Source organism: Suncus etruscus, chromosome 7, assembly GCF_024139225.1.
Source record: "Suncus etruscus isolate mSunEtr1 chromosome 7, mSunEtr1.pri.cur, whole genome shotgun sequence".
NCBI classification, from domain to species: domain Eukaryota; kingdom Metazoa; phylum Chordata; class Mammalia; order Eulipotyphla; family Soricidae; genus Suncus; species Suncus etruscus.
Genome location: NC_064854.1, coordinates 21,923,049 through 21,944,341, shown reverse-complemented (window position 1 = coordinate 21,944,341; position 21,293 = coordinate 21,923,049). Strand labels below are relative to the sequence as shown.

The following is a 21,293-nucleotide window of genomic DNA, read 5'->3' as shown; positions in this document are numbered from 1 at the left end:
CTCTAAAGGCACAATTGGTTGAGATTATAGCACTTTGAGGCCACTGGAAAGAGTATGATATGAGCACAGCATCAGATACCACAGAGGCAGTCTAAATAAAGACCAGACTAAAGTGGCATATATATGTCTATATATATATGGTCTTAGGGGATAAAAACCTGGTGTACTGTGCAAAAACTTCTTTAAATACTACTATCTGGCCAAAAGTCTGGTGAGCAGTAGAGTAGATGTTTTTATCAATAACAGAGTGCTAAAGTTGGGGATAAACTGAGGATCAGGAAAACTAGTGAAATGATTATCCCCAGAGGTGAACCACAGCAGAGGCAGTGATGCAGATGAGAAGATAAAGAACATGTTTGAGAGATGTTTTTATTTTAGAAATTTTTAAAAAGTAGCCTCCATGTCAGAATCTTGAGAAGCAGGTGAGGTGCAATGCTGATGGAGTTGGGAGAGGAACAGCTTATCAGCTTTTCCTTTTTGTACATATTCTTCCAATTTTCATGCTCAGAGTGTTGGTGGCAGTGTGTGTGAGGGGATGGATTTTACCCAGCTCTGTGCTTAGGGGAACTGTGTAGAATTCAGGATCAAGCCAGGCTGGGCCACATGCCTTACACTGTTTCTCTGGCCCTGTGCTCAAAACTTTGGATAGCTCTTTTGTTTTTGTTTTTGATTTCTTTTTATTTATGAGGTCACACCCAACAGAATTCAGAATCTCCAGGCTCTATGCTTGATTCCTAGGGGTGGCAAACAAGTTCGACACAAAGAGCCAAAATTTTTAACTGTGAGAGTCAGAGAGCCACACCACACAGTGGCCTGCCAAAACAGACAAACACACAAAAGCATATAATTTTAACAATAATTAAACACATACTGCATTTTGCCATTTTGAGTGAGGGTAAAAATCCTGTAGTGATGGTGAGGGTGTGCTGCGTCCTCCACACTAAGAACTAATGGCCAGATGTGACCCAACATGTTACACATGGGTCCCCCGCTCGCTGGCCCGTGCAGTTGTTTCCGAGGGATGGGAGACAGGAGGATGCAGCCGGGGGGGGGGGAGGGGGGAACCACGCGCTCGGAGATCTCTCCTCAGAGGTTCCTCCTCAGAAGCAGCAGAACAAAATCCAAACTTGGCAAAGAGCCGCATTCATTTTGGCCAGGAACCGCATGTTCGCCACCCCTGCTCTTGGTGGTGCTCAGGGGACATACAATGCCAGGGATTGAAACTGGCATGGCATCCCAAATCTGAAGGTTGGGTCACCTGCACATAAAGCAGTTGTGTGCCCATTGAGCTATATCTGTGGCCCCTTCCTCCATCTTTTGTTCTTTATAGCCAGTTAGTCATTGTATCTTGTCCTTTTTAACTGCTTGTGGAAGCATTATCTTCAGTGATTCTTGGTCAGTTGCTCATTCTGGTTTGATCATTGCTTATATCTGAGGCTGGCACGTGCACAGTCTCATACTTGTTCGCCTCTCCCTACAGTATTTCAGCAATTGTTTATTTTTTTAAAAAAATCATCTCTCGGGGCTGGCGCGGTGGCGCTAGAGGTAAGGTGTCTGCTTTGCCAGCGCTAGCCTAGGACGAACCTCGGTTCGATTCCCCGGTGTCCCATATGGTCCCCCAAGCCAGGAGCGACTTCTGAGCGCACAGCCAGTAGTAACTCCTGAGTGTCACCGGGTGTGGCCCAAAATAAAAAAAAAAATCATCTCTCATTTTTAGAAATGGCCCATAATTCAATAATTCCCATGATTCAAGTTAGCTGCATAACACATTGAGTGGCAATTCATCTTTGTCTTTTGGGAATTGAGGAGACTAAAGTTGATAAGGCCGTAAACTTGGCCAGTATCTAGATCTCTGAGCAGTTGAGTGCCTTCTAATGCTCACTGGAGTATTGGAAAATATTAGCAAATGAGTTGTACTAGCCTCCAGATTTGCGTTTTATCAGTACTCACTTGAGTCATCAATACGTGAGTACTCTATTCCAAACACAGCTTCATGTGCTTATGTATCACTTAAAATCTTTCTTGCATTTAAATTTATTTTTCAGTGTTTATGTATGTTTCCAATTAGTTTTATATGTAACCTAAAAAATAGGCACCAGTTGCCTTAGCAAGCATAATTGATGTATTTTATAGTAACAAAACATATAATGAATATCACTTAAATTTAATCATTTTCTCCTCTTAAAATGTAGATATTTCTCTCTTGCCTCTTCATTCAGAATTAGCCTTGTGAGTCAATTTTGTTCTTACATAGAATTCCTCCTCCAAAAAAAAAGGAAAAATACTCTTAGAATGTTAGTACTTTCTATTCCGTAATGCACTGACACGTACATCTGGATCATTCTTTGAGTCACTTAAACACTGTTGATAGGTTCTTGGAAACAGGCTTTTAATAAGCAAGAAGACCTAAAACAAAATCAATTTGGCCATATGCTAATTGTTAGAAACAAAAGTTAATTCAAGTTCACTGGTTTTCTGGTCAGAAAAGTGGTTACCAACCTTCTAAATAACTCAAACACAATTTGGAACAGTCAATTTTGTATTTATTCATTAATTCATGTTCCACCTAGTTGGTCCAGTTCAAGGTTGCAGGTAGCAGAGCCTGGTGCCTCCTGGTCTTGGGTCCCTAGGTGGTTTCCATGGAGGAAGCACTTGATCAGGAGATCGTGGTTTTTCCTCATGAATATTATAGCATTTTTATGACATTGAATGAAGCACTGTTATTTGAGGTCCTGCTCTCTACTTGTGTGTTCATTTATAATGCAGACTGAAAATTTTCTATCATAATTTTTGTTCTTAAAAGATAAGCTAATAAATTCTTGTATTTTTTCAGGGCATTGAAAACATCAAAAATGAAATCGAAGATTCAAGTGAGCCCTTAATAGATCCTGTATATGGACATGGCAGGTAATTAAAGTTGATGATCTTTTAATGGGCTATAGTTTTTAGTGACTTCAGATGGAACACTGCTGAGATCATTTTTATTAGTTTATTAACAATGTAAGTATGAATTTCAGCAGTCTGGTGTTCCAGGCATAGCTAGCTTGTTATTTGTATGAAAGGATAACTTCCACTTTAGGTTTATTTATGTGTACATCATATTTATTGAGCCAATAGTTTGCTTCAAGTTGAGAACCAAACTAAGACTTTAACTGATTATGCTCACTAGTTAGCTTATAAAATTTTCTTAAATGTGGAAGTTTATTTATTTGACTTTGAAATAAGCATATTTTTACTTATTTATGCTTTCTTGCATGGGAGAAAACAAAAGTTGCCTACATTTCTTGGAGACTTCTTTCCTTTCAGATTCTTTTAAAAATGGTTTCTAGGAAGATCATTAAAAGACTGATAAGCAGGGGCCAGAGCTTTGGCACAGCAGTAGGGCATTTGTTGACCTAGGATGGATTGCAGTTCAATCCCCCGGCATCCCATATGGTCCCCCAAGCCAGGAGTGATTTCTGAGTGCAGAGCCAGGAGTAGCCCCTGAGCATCACCAGGTGTGGCCCAAAAAAACAAACAAAAAAGGAAGACTGATAAGCATATCAATCTCTAGATCTTTCTGCCACACAGGTTAAAATTTATAGATCTTCCATCAGCCATAAAATAAACTGTATGTGCATTTTTTAAAAATGAATACATATGCTGAGGAAATGATCAGTCTTAAATGTTAATTTAATTCCGGGACGAAGGTGTTCAAGTTCTAAGAATATGTAGAAGTTTAGGGACCATTGAGGTACTGTAGTGACTCTTGTAGTTAGCAAGTCAAAGATGCATTAAATAAAAAGTATTTTTATTTTAGCGAACTGAAGAGCTCTGGTTTTTTCCTAACTTTGTCTAGACTTCATGGAAAAAGGCGTTATGTTTTCTTAACAGGATCATTTGAGTTGAAACTTACTTTTTTTGTTTTGTTTTGTTTGTTGGGGGGCCCACACCCAACAGTGCTCAGGGGTTACTCCTGACTCTACGCTCAGATACCACTCCTTGCCGTGCTCAAGGGACCATTGAGGATGACAGGGATCGAACCCTGTTCAGCTGCGTGCAAAGTGAACACCCTCCCTGTGCTATCGCTCTGGCCCCTATGTTAACTATTTTTACATTTTTATTAATAGCCAAAGTCTAATTAACCTCCTGCTGACGGGCCACGCTGTGTCTAACGTCTGGGATGGTGATCGAGAGTGCTCAGGAATGAGTGAGTACATTCTTGTTGTGTTTCTCTGGTCTGGTGACGAATATTTCACTAGAACACAGTGAGATATTTCATGACCTCATTTCCCAGTGGCTCTTTCTCCCTTATAGGATGAGATAAGTCTTTGGTGATAGAATCATGGCAGCTTAACAACAATTAAACCGAAAAGTCCTGAGTGTTAGACTTTTGTCAACTGTCTCAAGTTGGGAGCACTGTAGGGTTTTCTGTCAGATGAGAGTGTCAGGCATGTAGATTGTGTTTTGTGTCATCTGGTTCCAGGAATCTCAAGGAAACAGATGGAACTCGGAGCTGCAGGTTTTTGTCCTTGGCATTGTCGCTCTGAGCATGTAGAAATGTGTCAGCCCACAGGTCTGAGCTGAGGAGAAACACAGTTGGGTCTCAGTGGTGTGTCCCAGGCATAACCCTGAAGACATATCCCTATGGCCACTGGGATAGGGGCTCCTCGTAATTGTTGTTTTTGTCTTCTTGTACAGCCATACAGTCTGCTTGGGTTACTCCTCACAGCTCTGTGCTTAGCATTTTATTAGCAGTGCTAGAACAGTTGTACAAGGCTCAAAATCGAACTCAGCTCCCACACCACCACCACATGCAAGTTAGGTGCATGACCATGGAGCCACACCCTTTTCCTAGGTTGGGACTTTTGGGGGGACCTCCAGACACTTTTAGACAAAAGTGGTTCCATTCTGCCTTCCCCCCCACCAGCAGAAGGACCCTTTTTGATACCCACTTTCATTAGTTTCTTTTGCTGATGCCCCATCCGGAGTGAGAGGGGATCTGCCCTTGGCACCTTCCCTCTGCCTTTCCCTCATGAGGCTGCTGAGCACTAATTAGTGCTCCCCATTTTTGTGCCTTTTTCAGAAACTAGTCTGCCGAGTTTGGCCTTGGGTTTCAGCCCAGGGCCTGCCCTCTCAAGCAGCCAAGAGTTCCTTTAATATTTCGACTGTTTGCCCCTTATCCGATTCATGGTTTGCTGATCTTCGTGTCCCCTCAGGTCTCTGAGCACCTGTGCTGGGCAAGTGCTGTTCTCTCCATTCCATATTTTGGGTCTGTTTGATCAAAGAAGGACACCTTTTTCTGGTTTCTAAGTCAGCATCAATTGTCAAGGCCTCAGGAGGGATATTTGTGGTTACTCAATGCATTGAGTTAGTAGTTGGTGGCAGAGAAGAGTAGGTGAAAGAGAAAAAGTGCAGGGCACAAGACAAGTGCAAGGCACCCAAGGTCTGTTCCTGTTGGCAACCCAGGCACCAAGCAGTACCACCTGGCTGGGCCTCTGAATGGAACCGGCAGCCTGAATGATCAGGGAATTGGAAATGTATGGGTGGAGGGAGGGAGAGGGGTGTGTGTGTGTGATCGGAAATGTATGGATGGAATTGGAAATGTATGGGTGGAGGGAGGGAGAGGGGTGTGTGTGTGTGTGATCGGAAATGTATGGATGGAGGGAGGGAGAGAGGTGTGTGTATGTGTATGGGTGGAGGGAGAGAGGTGTGTGTGTGTGTGTGTGTGTGTGTGTGTGTGTGTGTGTGTGTGTGTGTGTGTGTGTGTGTGCCTCTGAATGGAACCGACAGCCTAAATGATCAGGGAATCGGAAGTGTATGGGTGGAGGGAGGGAGAGATATATGTGTGTGTGTCAGTGTGCCTCTGAATGGAACCGGCAGCCTAAATGATCAGGGAATCGGAAGTGTATGGGTGGAGGGAGGGAGAGATATATGTGTGTGTGTCAGTGTCATTCACCAGGCCCCAGGGAATCAGAAATGTGAGTGAGAGAGAGAGTATAGCATCCATCAGTATACATATTTAGTCTCACCAACCAAAGCAACATTGATTGACAAGGCTAATCATATTATGCTTAAATGTAAATGCTTAACCTAAGAAATGAACTTAGACACACATTTTTAAGTAAAATGTCCATTAAAATTCCTGTGACTTCGATTTGAAGATATTAAGTGAATTCTGAAAGTTGTAATATATAAGAATATAATTATAAAAATGTAACTCACTGTAATTATAACTATTTCAGTCATGACTCAACTGTAATGACAGCTTGGTATAATACTCTTCAAGCTAAGATTTAGCTATCGAGATAAAAAATTTTAAACATATGATCCCTTTAAGGAAATAATGATTTTAATATTACCATATAAACTATCTAAACTACTACAGATATGATTATTGACCTAACCTGAATAATTCTAACAATCACAAGCTGCTGGTTTGTTTTATTTAGAATTATTTTATTAATGTTACACTATTCCATTTACTTAAAATTCCAAGTAGATGATGCAGTTTCTAAACTTAACACTAGGTGGTGGTAATTGATTTTTGATGAGCGTGTGAACATGTTTCTCAAATTATGCATTCTTTACATTAGAAAATAGAGAGATCTACTGAATTTCAAAAGGGTTGGAGTTCATATTTAAACACCATTTCTACTTTTTCGGTTGCTTCGTTCCACTGCTTTTTTTCTTTTGAAAACTCTGATGTAGAGATTTTCATAAAGTTTGGTTTTAAACAGCCTCATGGTTTTGAAATGTATTGAGAATCCTAAAGAGGTTTTGCTTCTGTGACTTATAAGCACATACATGATCAGTATTTTTCTTATTAGGAGTTAAGACTGACAAATTTTAAAATGCACATTAGGTCATCTAAGAATAATAAATACCCATTGCTTGCTAATATAAATATTTTTTAAATAGCTTTTCCAAAACAATGAAATTAAAGATTGACATTTTTATTTTATTTGTTTTGGAAACTAGACCCTGCAGTGCTCAAGAGTTACTTCTGGCTTTGCACTCAGGTATCATTCCTGCTGGTGCTCAGGGACCTTGTGGGATGCCAAGGATCAACCAGGGTCAGCTGCATGCTAGGCAAATGCTTTCCTACTGTGTTACTGCCTTGGTCCCAAGAATGACATTGTTTTAAATTTTTCAAATCCCTTAATGTCAAGGTAAAATAGACAGCTGTTTACTTCTCCACTCTGTTTATATATTTCGTTTATAGGGATACTGTCATTGAGCTCAGGAAAACTCCACTCTGTACTCTTGAGAGTAAAAGTAACCAAGGCAGTGAATATATTGATGAATATCATTTTGATCATCTCTACCAGGGTAATATGGTTACATAAAAGTATCAGGGAACCATTATACATGCACATACTGGCCTGGATTTGACTCAGGCCACCACCTAGTTCCCCAAAGCACTGCTAGTTGTGGCCTTAGAGGACCCCAGGGCACCCTGGACTACCATATTCTCTGGCCTTGGCAGGGTGTGTCTTTCTCTAGCTGGGTACCCCCAAAAGTACCTCAGTCCCCGCTCATCCAAAGCAAAACTCACAGGCCCTCCTCATACCCATTCAGACATTTTTCTTAATTCTCTGTGTGAATCACTACTTAAATGTTTTCCTCCAAGGTAGCATACCTTTAAAGAACTTTACTATTTCACCTCTTATGGGCATTAATTCTGGATCCTACTTCATTATTCTTCTACCTTGCTTTGTCTTCTTTCTTGTCTTAGAAAAGGGTCCTGGGGCCAGAGAGATAGTACAATGGTAGGGTGTTTGCCTTGCACCCAGCCAATTAAAACAGATGATGGTTTGAATCCCGGTATCCTGTGCCTACCAGTAGTAGCCCCTCAGCGCCACCGCCGGGTATAACCCAAAAAGCAAAAAAAGAGAAAAGGGTCCTTTTGTGTTTCTAGAGCCATCTCAAATATTGACAGTTTCGTGCACTTTCTGTGACATAGTAAGCAGATGCACTTCCCAAGTTATAGTTTGTATTTTTTTTGTTGTTGTTGTTTTTGGGCCACACCAGCGGTGCTCTGGGGTTACTCCTGGCTGTCTGCTCAGAAATAGCTCCTGGCAGGCACGGGGGACCATATGGGACACCGGGATTCCAACCAACCACCTTAGGTCCTGGATCGGCTGCTTGCAAGGCAAACACCGCTGTGCTATCTCTCCGGGCCCTAGTTTGTATATTTTTGTATATATTTCTAAGTATAAACAGAACACACCATTTTTGTTGTTGTTGTTTTTCTTTTTTGTGTGTGTGTGTTTTTCTTAATAAGCTTTCCATGTTTATGTGGTAGACACTTATGTTTTTTATCATCTTTATTTCCCAGTTTTAGGAGCATTACCAATATCTTCTTTTAAGGGAGAAAGGTGGTATCAGATCACTTCTTAAGTATTCTGCAATTAGGTTAAAGAGAAATAGAATTTTCAAATTATGATTAGCCTAGCCATTGGCTTTTCTAAATTAGAAACATTTCATGATGCAAGGAAATTCAAGGTTTTGTTTTTAAATCTCTAGGAAGTCCTTGGGGTTTTTTGGCATTCACTAAAGAATTTGCCATTGAATATAAAGTTTTATGAATATGATTCATTCACATCTGAAGTAACACATTATCCACCACAAATCTAAAAAATGGTATGATGAGAGGCACTATAACTTTTTGATGTGAACTCATAACAATAAATATATACTAGGTTTTTACAATGTAGTTTTGAGTTAAAAAATAGTTTTCATGTAGGACATCTTTACACAAATAAAATATATGCATGAGTTTGTATGTATGTAAATATTTTTCATACTTAAATGTACTAATACACTTCTAATTTTTTTAAGAACTTCTGGGTATCCATGAACAAGCAGCTGTAGGATTCTTAACATTGATGGAAGCTTTAAGATATTGTAAAGTAAGTTGCTTTTTATGATATTTAGAATGTTATTTACATGTCTCCTGTTTTAGAGAGTGTTTCTCTCCTATGGCAGCATTTGTAGTTTACTACTGTTGATATATTCTGAAAGATCCTCTCTTCCCTCTCTCTCCCTCCCTCCCTCCTTCCCTCCCTCCCTCCCTCCTTCCCTCCCTCCCTCCATCCCTCCCTCCCTCCCTCCTTCCCTCCCTCCCTCCCTCCCTCCCTCCCTCCCTCCCTCCCTCTCTCCCTCTCTAAACTGGTCTTCTAAGTTTAAAACTAAGCAGTTGCTAATGCAAAGTTTCCTGTTTTTAAGTTACTTTCTTTCCGAGGTTGAGTGAGAGTCCATCACCAAATAATTTCTTTAAAAAAAAAAAGGTCTCAAATATAAGCGTCTTTATAAGAGATTGAGAGAAAAGAATGTATTGCTGGGGCCGGAGAGATAGCATGGAGGTAAGGCTTTTGCCTTGCATGCAGAAGGACAAGGTTTGAATCCCGGCATCCCATATGGTCCCCTGAGCCTGCCAGGAGCCATTTCTGAGTATAGAGCCAGGAGTAACCCCTGAGTGCTGCCGGGTGTGACCCAAAAACAAAAACAAAAAAAGAATGTACTGCTTCTTCCTGCTAACTTTATCACCTCAATTGGTGATACTTAATAAGACAAATAAGAATTTTCTAAATACCTGAAATGCTAATTTTTGAGCCTCTCATGTGAAAAATGATTTCACACTAAAAAGAATTCCAAGCACTCATAGCATTAAGCTCTTTGGTACATGTGCCAGGGATAAGAGTTTGTTTTATTTATGGCCTGATATAAGTGGAGTATTTAAGTAGTTGCAAATAGGATTTAAATCATTAATAATATGCACCTAATAAGATGTTCTGATTTGGAGAGTGAAGTAAGTCAATCGCATTTTCTCTTCCTCTTTAGACTGGTAATTGTGTATCAGAGCATAGTGATTTTTTTGTAAGTCACAGTAGCTTCATTTTACCTTATTGTGACCAAATTTAGACTGGAGTAAAAATAATTTTGATGGTCAGATCATTTGTTTTTATCTTGCCCTTCTCATTAGTAACATCATATTGTTAATCAGGGGCCACTCATTATTTTCATCTTGGCCCCCACCACACAACACAGCTCCTGTGTCCTAAAAGTGTCAGTGTATACACATGAGGCAACTGTCAATCCTGGAGTCTTTAATCCCCTTGATTGTGGGGATTTTTTTTTCACAATGTAAACATGTTTTCGTTGTGTATACAGGTGCATTTTGTTATCTCAACAACTTTCTGTAAAGCTGCTTTGCAGGAGAATTGGGTGTGGAGCTCAGACCTTATAAACCCTCTGAGGTGGTCCAGGGTTCTGAGGACCCAGATTTTGTCCGGGACTCATTCCCATATCTCCTATCCCTACCCCTCCTAGCACTCACTCCCCTGCCTCTTGCCCTTATCTCTTCCCTGAACACTCACTCAGTGGAAGTACATCCCTTCAGCCCTTCTTCCTTTCATTGGGATCTTAGAGACCATCTTCAAAGCATCTTCAGATACCTCCTTTTACATTATTGCAGAAGGACAATTCCTCTATAGTGAAGTTTACTATCATATTTCCTGGATTTTTTTTCCCATTTTACTGCATTTGATAGCAGGCACGTGGGTTTTGCTGGATACATATTAGAGGCTAATAAATATTTCCTGATTGAAGGGACAGTGGCAGCAAGGTCATGAGCTTTTTCAAAATGTGCCTTTGTTAAGTAGAAAAGGGGTCTGTCCCTCTCTCTAACCTCTTCAGAGATGTAGTGTAAAGGCAGTAACTTCTTGTGCTGCAGAGGTTCTCTCTTTGTTAGATTTAAAGACTCCTGATTCAAGCCTGGGACACTTGGCCAGACACACAGGGCCATAGTGCCTTTTGGTTCAGTCATTAGATTACCGGGCAGGGCCCACAGGGCAGTTTAGGACTGAGTGCTGGATAGAGCAGCCCTTCCTGGGCCCATGGGCTGGCCAGGTGCCATGTTGCCATGGGCTCTGTGGCATAGTGTCCACACCCACAGGTTCTGGGCTCCCAGGTGATTCAGGCAATGAATAGATGCCTGGATGTGGTCTCATTGGCTTCTTTTTAAAGGAAACTGAAGCGTCTAGCCAGGCCTTCAAAAGTGAATCAAGACTGTGGAAGACAAAGAAAAAAGAATGGCCTTATACTGTAGTATTCCCGTGTGTGTAACCTTGGATAGTTTCTCAAGATGATTTATATGTATATATGTATAATTATATATATAATTTTATCATGTGTTAATTTAAGGAAATTATTATATTATTATAAATCAGCATTTCCCTATCCTGTTAGATATTCCTGTTAGAATTACAAATTACCCTTTGGAAATGAAAATAATACTTTGTGTAGAATTTGGATGTATGTGTTCATTTTCTCAAATGAAAATTTTTCTCTCCCATATATATTTTATTTATATACGTTAATATGCATATCGTAGGGCTAAACTTGTGGTTCTGTGTGTGGTAAATCTATATTGGTCTAAGGTAAAGATGCTTATGTAAGCTTAGCCCTGACCATTTTATAACATTTTAATTTTTTTATTTAAGTCTTTGTGACATTTGGTCTTTGTGATAGTTTTCTGGCCCAGTCAAAATAATAGGAATTGCACACAGAGATACACATATCTACATATCTGGATTCTTGCATTTGCTCTCATGAGCAAACCATTTTTTTCACCATCCATTAGAATCTCCACCATCACCATCATATCCAACTCATCCCTCCCATCACTGCACAAAGACTAGTTTTTCTCTACTGCAGTGCACATAAAAACCCAATTGCATACAGAGAGCATCAGATCAGGACTTCTGTCTTGAAAAGGCAAATCAGGGACCTTGTCACTGAAGTAGCCACTCAGAATTTTCCAGTTACAAACTGTAAGAAATGACAATTCAGTGAATTTGATTGGTAAAATTAATAACTAAACTGTGTTGTCAGATGAGTGGAATTAATGATATGGATTTCATCATTTTGTTGGTTTGTTGTTCATTTATTTTTCATTTACACAGAATGATCCTCTTAAGTTTTGCTGCTGTAGTTTTAAAGAATTAAATATATAATCTTAAAAGCAAGGCTATTATTTTTAAATTTATATATTTTTAAGTAAACTTTATCAAAACCCTTGATCATAAAGCATCAATGACCAAATCATTTATATTCTTGAATGAAGCCTTTGGCCCAGTATATCTCTCTATTAATATGAATTGGACACACAGTTATGCTTCAAATACTCATGGACAAAAATACTCACAGTTAGTATAACATTTTCATATGTTTGTTTATTTTGCTACATTTGTTCTAGGTTGGTTCTTACTTGAAATCTCCAAAATACCCTATTTGGATTGTTGGCAGTGAAACTCACCTCACCGTATTTTTTGCCAAGGTATGCTTAAGTTAAGCAGGATTTTTTTTTACAAGTATGACATCAGGCAAACAAGTAATATAAGTCCATATTTAGCTTGGACCTTTGTGTAAAATTTCAGTATATTTCCACTAACAGACTGTTCCAAAATCTAAAATATTAATACTAAAGAACATATTGTTATACTGCTTTAGTTTTGGCATCATTTCAATAAAATGTCATGATTTGGTTATAATTTCTTTATATTTTCTGACTTTAAGGCCTTGATATTCTTTTTTTTTTTTTAATCACTTGTGTAAGTTCACATAATTGAACTTAAAGGTTTATACTTGTACTTTAAAGAGCAGATAAGAACTCTGACTTACATGCTGTGGAATTCACACTTCCCACACTAGGTCTTACCCCTTCCAGTCCTGTGGCTTGCAGTGAACTTGTTCGAGGACAGGGCCTGTCTGTCTATGTCTCTGTCACTTTGTCCTCCCTTGCCATGACTTTCAGCAACGTCCTTTGAAATGCTGAATTCCAGATGAGAATTACCTCAAAGAGATGCAAACCCCCTTGCAACCCTACTTATAGGCCTGCAAACTCAGAACATTCACTGGCTCGTTTAAATAGACTTTATTGATTCACCTCACCATGTCTACTCTGTCTAATAGCCAAAAAACAAACCAAATTTATTAAGGTGACTACGGAATGTCTTAGTAAGTTTTTAGGTCTTCTTGGAGGATTCTGGGGACTAAGTAAGAAAGGGGGTGTGGGTAGATGGGCATCTCCATGTACAAGGAATTCTTGTCTCTCACAGGGGCTACTGGGGAGCCAGGCAGGTCCTCTGAGCCAGGCAGATGGGACAGGAGGCACATCTGTGCCATGGGTGCTGACCTCAGGTTGATTTGGGGACTGGACTGCCTTGTGGGCATTGACAGTATCTTCAGAAGCATACCAGGGTACACAGGTATGGTTAGGTGGAAAACTGACAATCTACATAGGGAAGAGATGATTTTTAAATCTTTAAATTGAAAGAATTTAGAACTTATTTTGGAATGTTTCAAAACTATTGCCCTTCAAGAAGGAAAAATCGCATTTTTGTCGTTCCCCCCCCCCCAAAGAAACAAGAATGTGAAGCATTTGGTTTTTTGTCTGTGTTTTAAATCTTCCTTTAGGGGCTGGCTTTTTTAAGTGTGGGCATATGAATTTTCTCTAAGTGCCTGAATGACATATACCACCCAGTTGAATAATTGTGTCTTCTTTTTCTCTTATGGTTTCTTCTCTGTAATAGTTTTTCCCTTTGATCCTGTCTTTTATATTTGGGTTTTAGGAATAAATTAGAATCTCTGAAAATTCCTCTTGAATTGGAAAACATATGAAGCTTCTTTTCTGGAGGAGGCTTCTCAAACAGAGGTCAGGGTGCCAGGGGTTACTCCAGGTGGGAATCCAACAATTTAGGAATTTGGCCAGCAGTGTGGTCACATCTGGCAGTGTTCTCCTTCCAGCGGTGTGCTCCCTACAGCAGTGTGCAGGGGTCCCATAGTGGGTCCTCATGCTTGTATTGCTTCACTAAGTACTATACAGTCTCCCCTACCCACACACTGTAATTGCAGTACAAGTTGTTTATTAGTTTATTTTATGCAGTATATTTGATCATATTTTTTATTGAAACAAATATGATCTACACAGTTCTTTATATTGAATATCAGTTCTACAATCAGTCAGGGCTCTTCCGAACACCTATTTCAACCTCCTTCCATCAGTGGACCCAGAGTGCATCCTAGACCACCACCCTTTGCCCCTGGCCTGCCAGTACAACAGGCCCAGGTGCTTGTAATTGTGTTTGAGGGCTCTTTTTTGTCATCTTTTGCTTTAGAGCATTTGGATCTCAACCTGAAGTGGCACCTACTGAACCCATCTGAATGAGGTTTTTAGCATCAGGTTTCATCTTCTGAAGACCAGTGACTTATTTCCTTAGGGGTCCATGGCAGGCATTTTTGTTTGTTTAAAGTTGGAGATGAGGCTCACATTCATTCACCTTTCTTTGAGGGCTGTGCAATATCCCCTCTGACCTATGATGAAGCAGTTATCCTTTCAAGTAAGGACTCACAGAAATACAGTCTCAATGCAAAACACACGGAGAATCTGAATTTAATGTGAAGGAGAGACAACATCAAACCTCTTCTGTCTGAGCAGACTGTTTGACGGTGGTGTCTGTTACTGGGCGCTCAGGTGGAATTCTGTCTATACAGTGAGACTCTTTGGTGTAACATTAGAAAGGCAGTTAGTGTGGAGAGTTAAACACTATTTAAGACTAACTTTGTAAAATGAGGCTTTATAATAAAGCCTTAGCTCTGAAGAAGAGTCACCTCTGTCTTTAATTGATGAGTAAAAGAAAGTTTGGACTCCAGTTCAATTCTTGGATGAGCATTTTATAATAGAGTTTTTTTTTCTGTTCTGTCAGTGTTTTGCAATCATTTCATCCACTTATCTTATGGGAATCTTAAGAGCTTATCCGTAGGTTTAGGTTTCCTGCCTTATCTTCTACTGCAAGGAAAAGGAGGTAAGAGCTACAGAATTTTATTGTGTATTTTAAATCACAGCCTGGCAGGAGACTTTTAATGCCTCTTAACAGAGTGACTGTTGCAGATAAATGATACTGAACTTAATACTCCGTTACTGGAGCTACTTAGAGAGTTTGGGTAGAAGTCTACACAGACTTAAGTTTTCAAGTATTTAAATTATTTTTAAAAGCTGTATTTTTAGCTACAAATTGTTTCAGTCTTACCACACTGGGTCTAACACCCCCCTCCCCACCTTTGCTACTGTCTAGGGTTGATGTGCCATCATAAAATTTAAGATGATTTTTTTTATCTCTATTATTTCCATCAGCAGTATAATTATTTTTGCCTTCTTTGGGCTTGGGGTGAGTTTGGGGTCCACACTAAGTGATGCTACTTTCAGCTGTGCTTTGGGGCTACCCCAGCAGTGGGGAATCATGGTTCTTGATAAGCTCTTAAGCCAGTGTGCTCTTTCCGCCCTTCCCTTCTGGAGCTGACTCCTGCCTCTGGCCTACTACTATCCATGCCTCAGGCAGCTTTTTAGAGTACCTGGTTATAAGCTTTTTCTGAACTTTTTTTTTTTTTAAATATCTCCTTATAGCAGAGCCGAAAAAAATAAAATACCCTCAGTGTGGCTGTATTTTATTCCAAAGGTATTGAGTTTTCATTAGAACCAGTATTGGTTACTGTGGCTCTGGAGCTGCATTCACATGTATTAAAAACCAATTTAGGTGAAAAGTCTCATCTGTTTAATATGTGAAACAGGTAGTAATGAGTTTGACTTGATTTTTCTGACCTCTTGTTTATGTTACACCTTTTTGGGGAACTTTGTTATCAAAATTCATCTCTACTAAGGACAGTGGTCGGCAACCTTTGTTTTCAACTGAGCCAAATCTCGCCAAAACCACGATTGAAATTTATTTTGAGAGCCACACAAGGCTCGAGAGGCTAGGAGCAGAGTCCTGGCTCCTGAAGCGGCCACCCAGCACACAGAAGAGCCAAATTAAAAGTGCAAAGAGCCACATGTGGCTTGCCAGCTGCAGGTAACTGACCACTGATAAGGACATTGTTTTAACTTTCCTGTTGGTGTTTTGGATGTGTCAGACATCAAACTCAGGGCCTCCATCACAGTGAAACCCTGCCCTCGACCATTGACCTACATTCCTGGCCATTGACTTCTTTTGTTTGAATTTACTGATTGTTCACTTGCTTGTCCCTTTTATTCTTCCAGTTTCCTTTCTTTCTTGTGGCTAGTGATTCTGCCTGATCCGTATGCTTCCTCGCAGGACCAAATAGTGCATACAGTAGGCATTTAAACCACACAGATAAATAATAATGTTAACAGTCGACACATATGGAGTGATTTGAGTGCCAGGCACTCTGCTAAGCAGAGGACACACATTCCTCGGTTCTTAAAGCTGCCCTGGGGTGAGCAGGATTTTCAACCCCATTGACATTCTTATGAATGATAAATGGCATTTCCAATGTTAGGTCCTGTGGGTGCTAAGTTAAGATTCAAACTCAAATCCTGAATTTTTAACTACTACTGTAGCTTGGGAGAATTAAAAAGGGGAGGAGGGTTGAACTAGTACAGACTAGAAACTAGAAGAGAGAAGTGGGTCAGGAGAACTGATAACTAGGTAAGGGACTTGAAAATGTTTCGATTGGCCTGGAATGACGTGTGTATTGTATGGCTTATGACAATTGTCAGTGCAGCTTGAGGAGAGAGAAGAGGAAGCACAGGATATGTCTGGAGCCCAGGACAGATCTAACATTAACAAAAGAAAACTAAAGCCTGTTTGGATTGGTTCAGCTTGGATTCCTTTTGCCAGCTTTTTGAACATTCAACCAGCCTTAAATTTTATCAGTTGACATACTTTTCAGTAACGGGGTAATCACACCAAACTGGTAGGGATATTTAACTCCTAAGGTTATGGAGAACTTGGATTTGTCTTTACATAAAGAAAATTCCCAAATCCATTGTATGATGCTTAAAGTATCATACTTAAATAAGCTATGGATTCTCTTTGTATTTTGGCCCTGCTGAGGTCCAGCACTCACCAAGCCTCTGTCCCAAGCACTCACCGAATGGTTCTCTCATTTCATATATTCTGCAACTTTGCTCTGCACACCTGGCCCGAAGGAGCAGTCCAGGATGGGCAGTTTTCTAGCAGGGCACAGGACAAAGGCCTTGGCAGAACCACCTACTGACATAGAGAGCTGCCACTTAAAGCCCATGCCACTTCTGCCTAGACATCTCCCATCGAAACAGGCCACCTGCTCCACTGAGATCTCAGGGCTAGCACTGAACCGGACAGAGAGAAGGTTCTTCGCACCCATAGCAACCAGTTACAATAGAACCTTCTATTAAGCATCACAAAGTCCAGCTGCCTGTACCTTGGAATACTTTTGTATCTGGGTTATGAAGACTTAAATTCCTTAGGAGGCTGAGCAGTAGCACAGTGGGTAGGGCATTTGCCTTGCATGCAGCCAACCTGGATTCTATCCCTGGCATCCCGTAGGGTCCCGAGCCTGCCAAAAGTGATTTCTGAGCACAGAGTAAGAAGTAATTCCTGAGTGCCACCAGGTGTGACCCGTAAACAAGCCAAAACAAAAAACAAAAAAATTCTGGGCCAAAGAGATAGCACAGCAGTGTAGTGTGTTTGCCTTGCAAGCAACCAGTCCAGGATGGACGGTGGTTCAAATCCTGGTATCCCATATGGTTCCTGTGCCTGCCAGGAGCAATTTCTGAGTGCAGAGCTAGGAGTAACCCTGAATGCCGCCGGGTGTGACCCAAAAACTGAAAAAAAAATTTTCCAGTGACAGGAAGAATTATTAGAGAGGAGGAAGATTTATTTTTGGCTATTCCTATTGCTTTTACCAACTAATTGTTATAGACTATTTCTGCCATTAAAAAAAAGCTGAAATAATTTTTCTTGGCTTTTGGATGCATTTATATGCCTGGATTGCTAAGAGCTTAATGTTCGCTGCTTTCTTAATGAGATACAGTTGTTAAAAGACTTAACAGCTTTTTTTTTTTTTTTTCCTTTTTGGCTCAGTTTTTTATATAAATGGGAGAACACAGAAGGTGATTTGAGAAACCATTTTCTCAGATCCTCCAAAGATGTTTCTTCAATAGTTTCATTTTCAGTCCCTGGAAGAGTCATTACATAAAGGCGCTAGGCCATCAAGAATGAATTTTCTGTTGAAAATACTGAGAAGGTTGGAAAGCCTGATTGTAAAAATGATTTGTGAAATCAAGAAGGAATTGAAGCCCTCTTGTTACTACTTGTCATTGGTATTTGTATAAATACACCTAATAATTGTGATGATTCCAATAGGTCGTATTCATGGGAGATTTCTCCTCCTCCTGTGCCATTTTCTACTTAAAGTTTAGTTTGTTCTCCCTCCAAAAGAAAGAATCTTGCAGGGATCAGCTTTGTTTTCCACCCAGTTCCTCGCTTGTGACACCAATTTGCTCACTTTGGGAGGCTGTTGTGCAGCTCTCTTGCCTGGGGCTTCTACACATTGTTTGGGACCTGATGGAAGAAGGAGGAAAAGCCTGCTTCCCTCCAGACTCAGCTGATGGGATTAACTGAACTCTGTTTCCAATATTGGTTCTGAAGAACATTCTCTTCTTGAGAGCGTTTGATAATTGTTTTAAAATCTGTTTCCTTGTGGTTCCCAAATTTCTATAAGTAGACTTCAGAGAGAAGAGTCAATACAAAGAGATTTCAATGGGAGTAAGGCAGGATACAGAGCTTCATGGACAGGCAGCATAGGGAATTCCTTAGTCTTGAAACCAGTTTTGCAGTCGTCAATAGGGGCTTTTTAAAAAGACAAGACAAACTTCTCAGCACTTTGCCTGCAAGTACGTTCATTGGTTGCCTTCTACAAGGTCAAGAAAGGTATGGTTGGGGCTAGAGTGATAGCACAGCAGGGAGAGTGTTTGCCTTGCAAGCAGCCGACCAGGATTCAATCTCTCACATCCTATTTGGTCCCCGAGCCTGCCAAGAGTGATTTCTGAGCACAGAACCAGAAATAACCCTGAAAGCTACTTCAAGATATGGCTCAAAAACCAAAGGGAAAAATTATAAAGTCTGATTATTCCTAGCATGCTGAGGAAATTTTATATTTTATAATGAAATAATGTTTCATGTATTTTGAATATTCTAGATCTATTCAAGCCATTTTTACATAAATAGAAATTGTATTACCTTCTTTTAATTATTGATACAGACTTAGCATATTCTATAATATTTTCTGACATAAAACCTCTTTAAACACACTTTCCTATTTAAATAGGCCTATTTAGATTATCCCTAAAACTTAATTCCCCACTCTTACTAAATTGTTTTTTCTAGGATTTATCTATTTCATATTCATTGAAAAAGGTGTTCAAGGAGCCGGAGAGGTAGCACAGCGGTCGGGCACTTGCCTTGCACAGACGGTTGCTCAAATCCTGATATCCCATATGGTTCTTGTGCCTGCCAGGAGCGATTTCTGAGTTCAGAGCCTGGAGTAATTCTTGAGTGCTGCCAGGTGTTACACAAAAACCAAAAACAAAAAGAAAGAAAATGTATTCATGTAGAATTAGTCACACTTTTTAAATTTATATACCTACAACAATATTTTTTGAAAAAGAATTTTAACTTTTTCGATTTACGTTTTTGTGGAATTCCAGTTTAGCTTTCATCATTTATATGTGTGTAGATATCACTACCTCCCCAGTAAATTTCATTTAGAAAGATCTTGTTTCAAATGTAGGAGATTAAAAGAAAACAAAACAAAACAGGGAACAAATAGCCAAAGTCATCAGAACTGGACATTTTGTTTATAGAATGAAACCAACTTAGAAAGTTAGGGGAGCAACCAGGAGAGGCCCTGGGAACACTAGCAGAGGGAAGTGGGTACTGGGCTTGGTGTGGAGGATGAATAATGCATACACAGAAAATATAATTTAACATTGTCAGTGTAGGCACCTCAGTAGAACGGTGGGAAAAACAGGGGACAAAGTCTCAAAGATCAATTTCATACCAGTTAGCTATTTTTATCTTCAGAAAGGCTTTTAATAGTAAAAGAGTGTTGTCTGCAGCCTAAAATGTAGTTTAGATGTGTGTGATTCTTCTAGAAGTTAGCTATGGTTGAGGTATTTTGGTTACTGAGGACAGAGATTACTGGTGATTGTGATGGAGGGTTATAATGAACACACTTTTTAAAAGACCCTTCAATGATGAACTGTTTTTCTTTATCCAGTGAAGTGAACATGGGCCTTCCTTATATTTCACTGGGTGTTGAGAAGGAGAGCTAATGTTACAGCATGTGAGAAGGCGTGTTGTGTAGTGAATAATTATACCACTAGCAAAGGCAGAGAGATGTGTAAAAGATCTGTGTGATATTAGATAGTCCCATTACTACCTGGTTTGGTCTCTCTCCCCCCTCCCCTTCTCTTTGATAGTAAATTGCCAGTTAATGAAGATTGGGTGAAGCTGTCATTTTAAAAGCTATTTTGGTTAGCAATCTCTATAACCCTGTTGACCAGTCAGGTAACTGAATAGAAATTGGGCTTAGATTCTTCTAACAAAAGTATTTGATTCTATTGAAGTAATGTAGAAGGCAGCTTTTAGAGCAGAAATAACTTCTGTGTTAAATTGGAGACTAAATAAATAGCAAGCTTAAACAGTATTTTAAGGTTCGCGTCTTAATGTTCAGGAATTTATCCTGGTGGAATTACAAAAGCCCTTTACATGCAGTGTACTTTGAATTCGCTCCTGAATACTCCAGCTAGTGAGAAAGAAAATGCTGAAAAGTAACCCCACTACCTTAGAGAACTGGGAATCTCATGACTGGAATCCATTTGTGATTCAACTGGGGAGGTGGGGGGAAGGAGAGGAACACTAAAATAGGTTTGAATTTATCTCGGAAGATAATTTTTTAAGATTCGTGGAAATAAATGCACGGTATCTTTTTTCTTTCCTTTAATTGTAACCTTAATGTACAGATTCCACCACCTAATGACTTGTCGTTATTCATACCACAATGAATGTGATTTCCCCCCCTCCATCATAAATATATCATAGAATCATAAAATCTTTATGCGTGAAATCAGGCAAGTTGCAAAACCATCTATTTCTTTTGTATATGAGAAAACTACCTTAAATGCATCATCTAAAAGCTTTTGTTATATTGCCTTAGAGACAAGTCTCTTTATGTGTTCTTCACACATAATTATGAGAGTTCCATTTTACTCTGTCCTCTATAATTAAGTCATTGGCTTTACTTGCAGTGAGACATATGGCAGTTATATCTTTCTCACTAAAGTTTTTTTCCTTCAGATTTTATAAAGGACTGAAATTTTATACTTATCAGACTTGCTATAGGGCATGAACTATATCTATGAATACATTACCGAATTTGTTACATGGATTATTCTGCAATAGAGCTTG

At 39.6% G+C, this 21,293-nt stretch overlaps 1 protein-coding gene across 1 annotated transcript in view; it reads left to right on the top strand.

The window, feature by feature from the left end:
- Positions 1–21,293, top strand: part of MINDY3 (MINDY lysine 48 deubiquitinase 3) — a 65,375-nt gene that overhangs the window by 28,018 nt on the left and 16,064 nt on the right. Inside the window, exons 7-10 of the mRNA XM_049777798.1 lie at positions 2,834–2,907; positions 4,110–4,189; positions 8,824–8,894; positions 12,242–12,322. Of these exons, the coding sequence (XP_049633755.1) occupies positions 2,834–2,907; positions 4,110–4,189; positions 8,824–8,894; positions 12,242–12,322 (306 nt within the window). The remainder of the gene's footprint in view (positions 1–2,833; positions 2,908–4,109; positions 4,190–8,823; positions 8,895–12,241; positions 12,323–21,293) is intronic.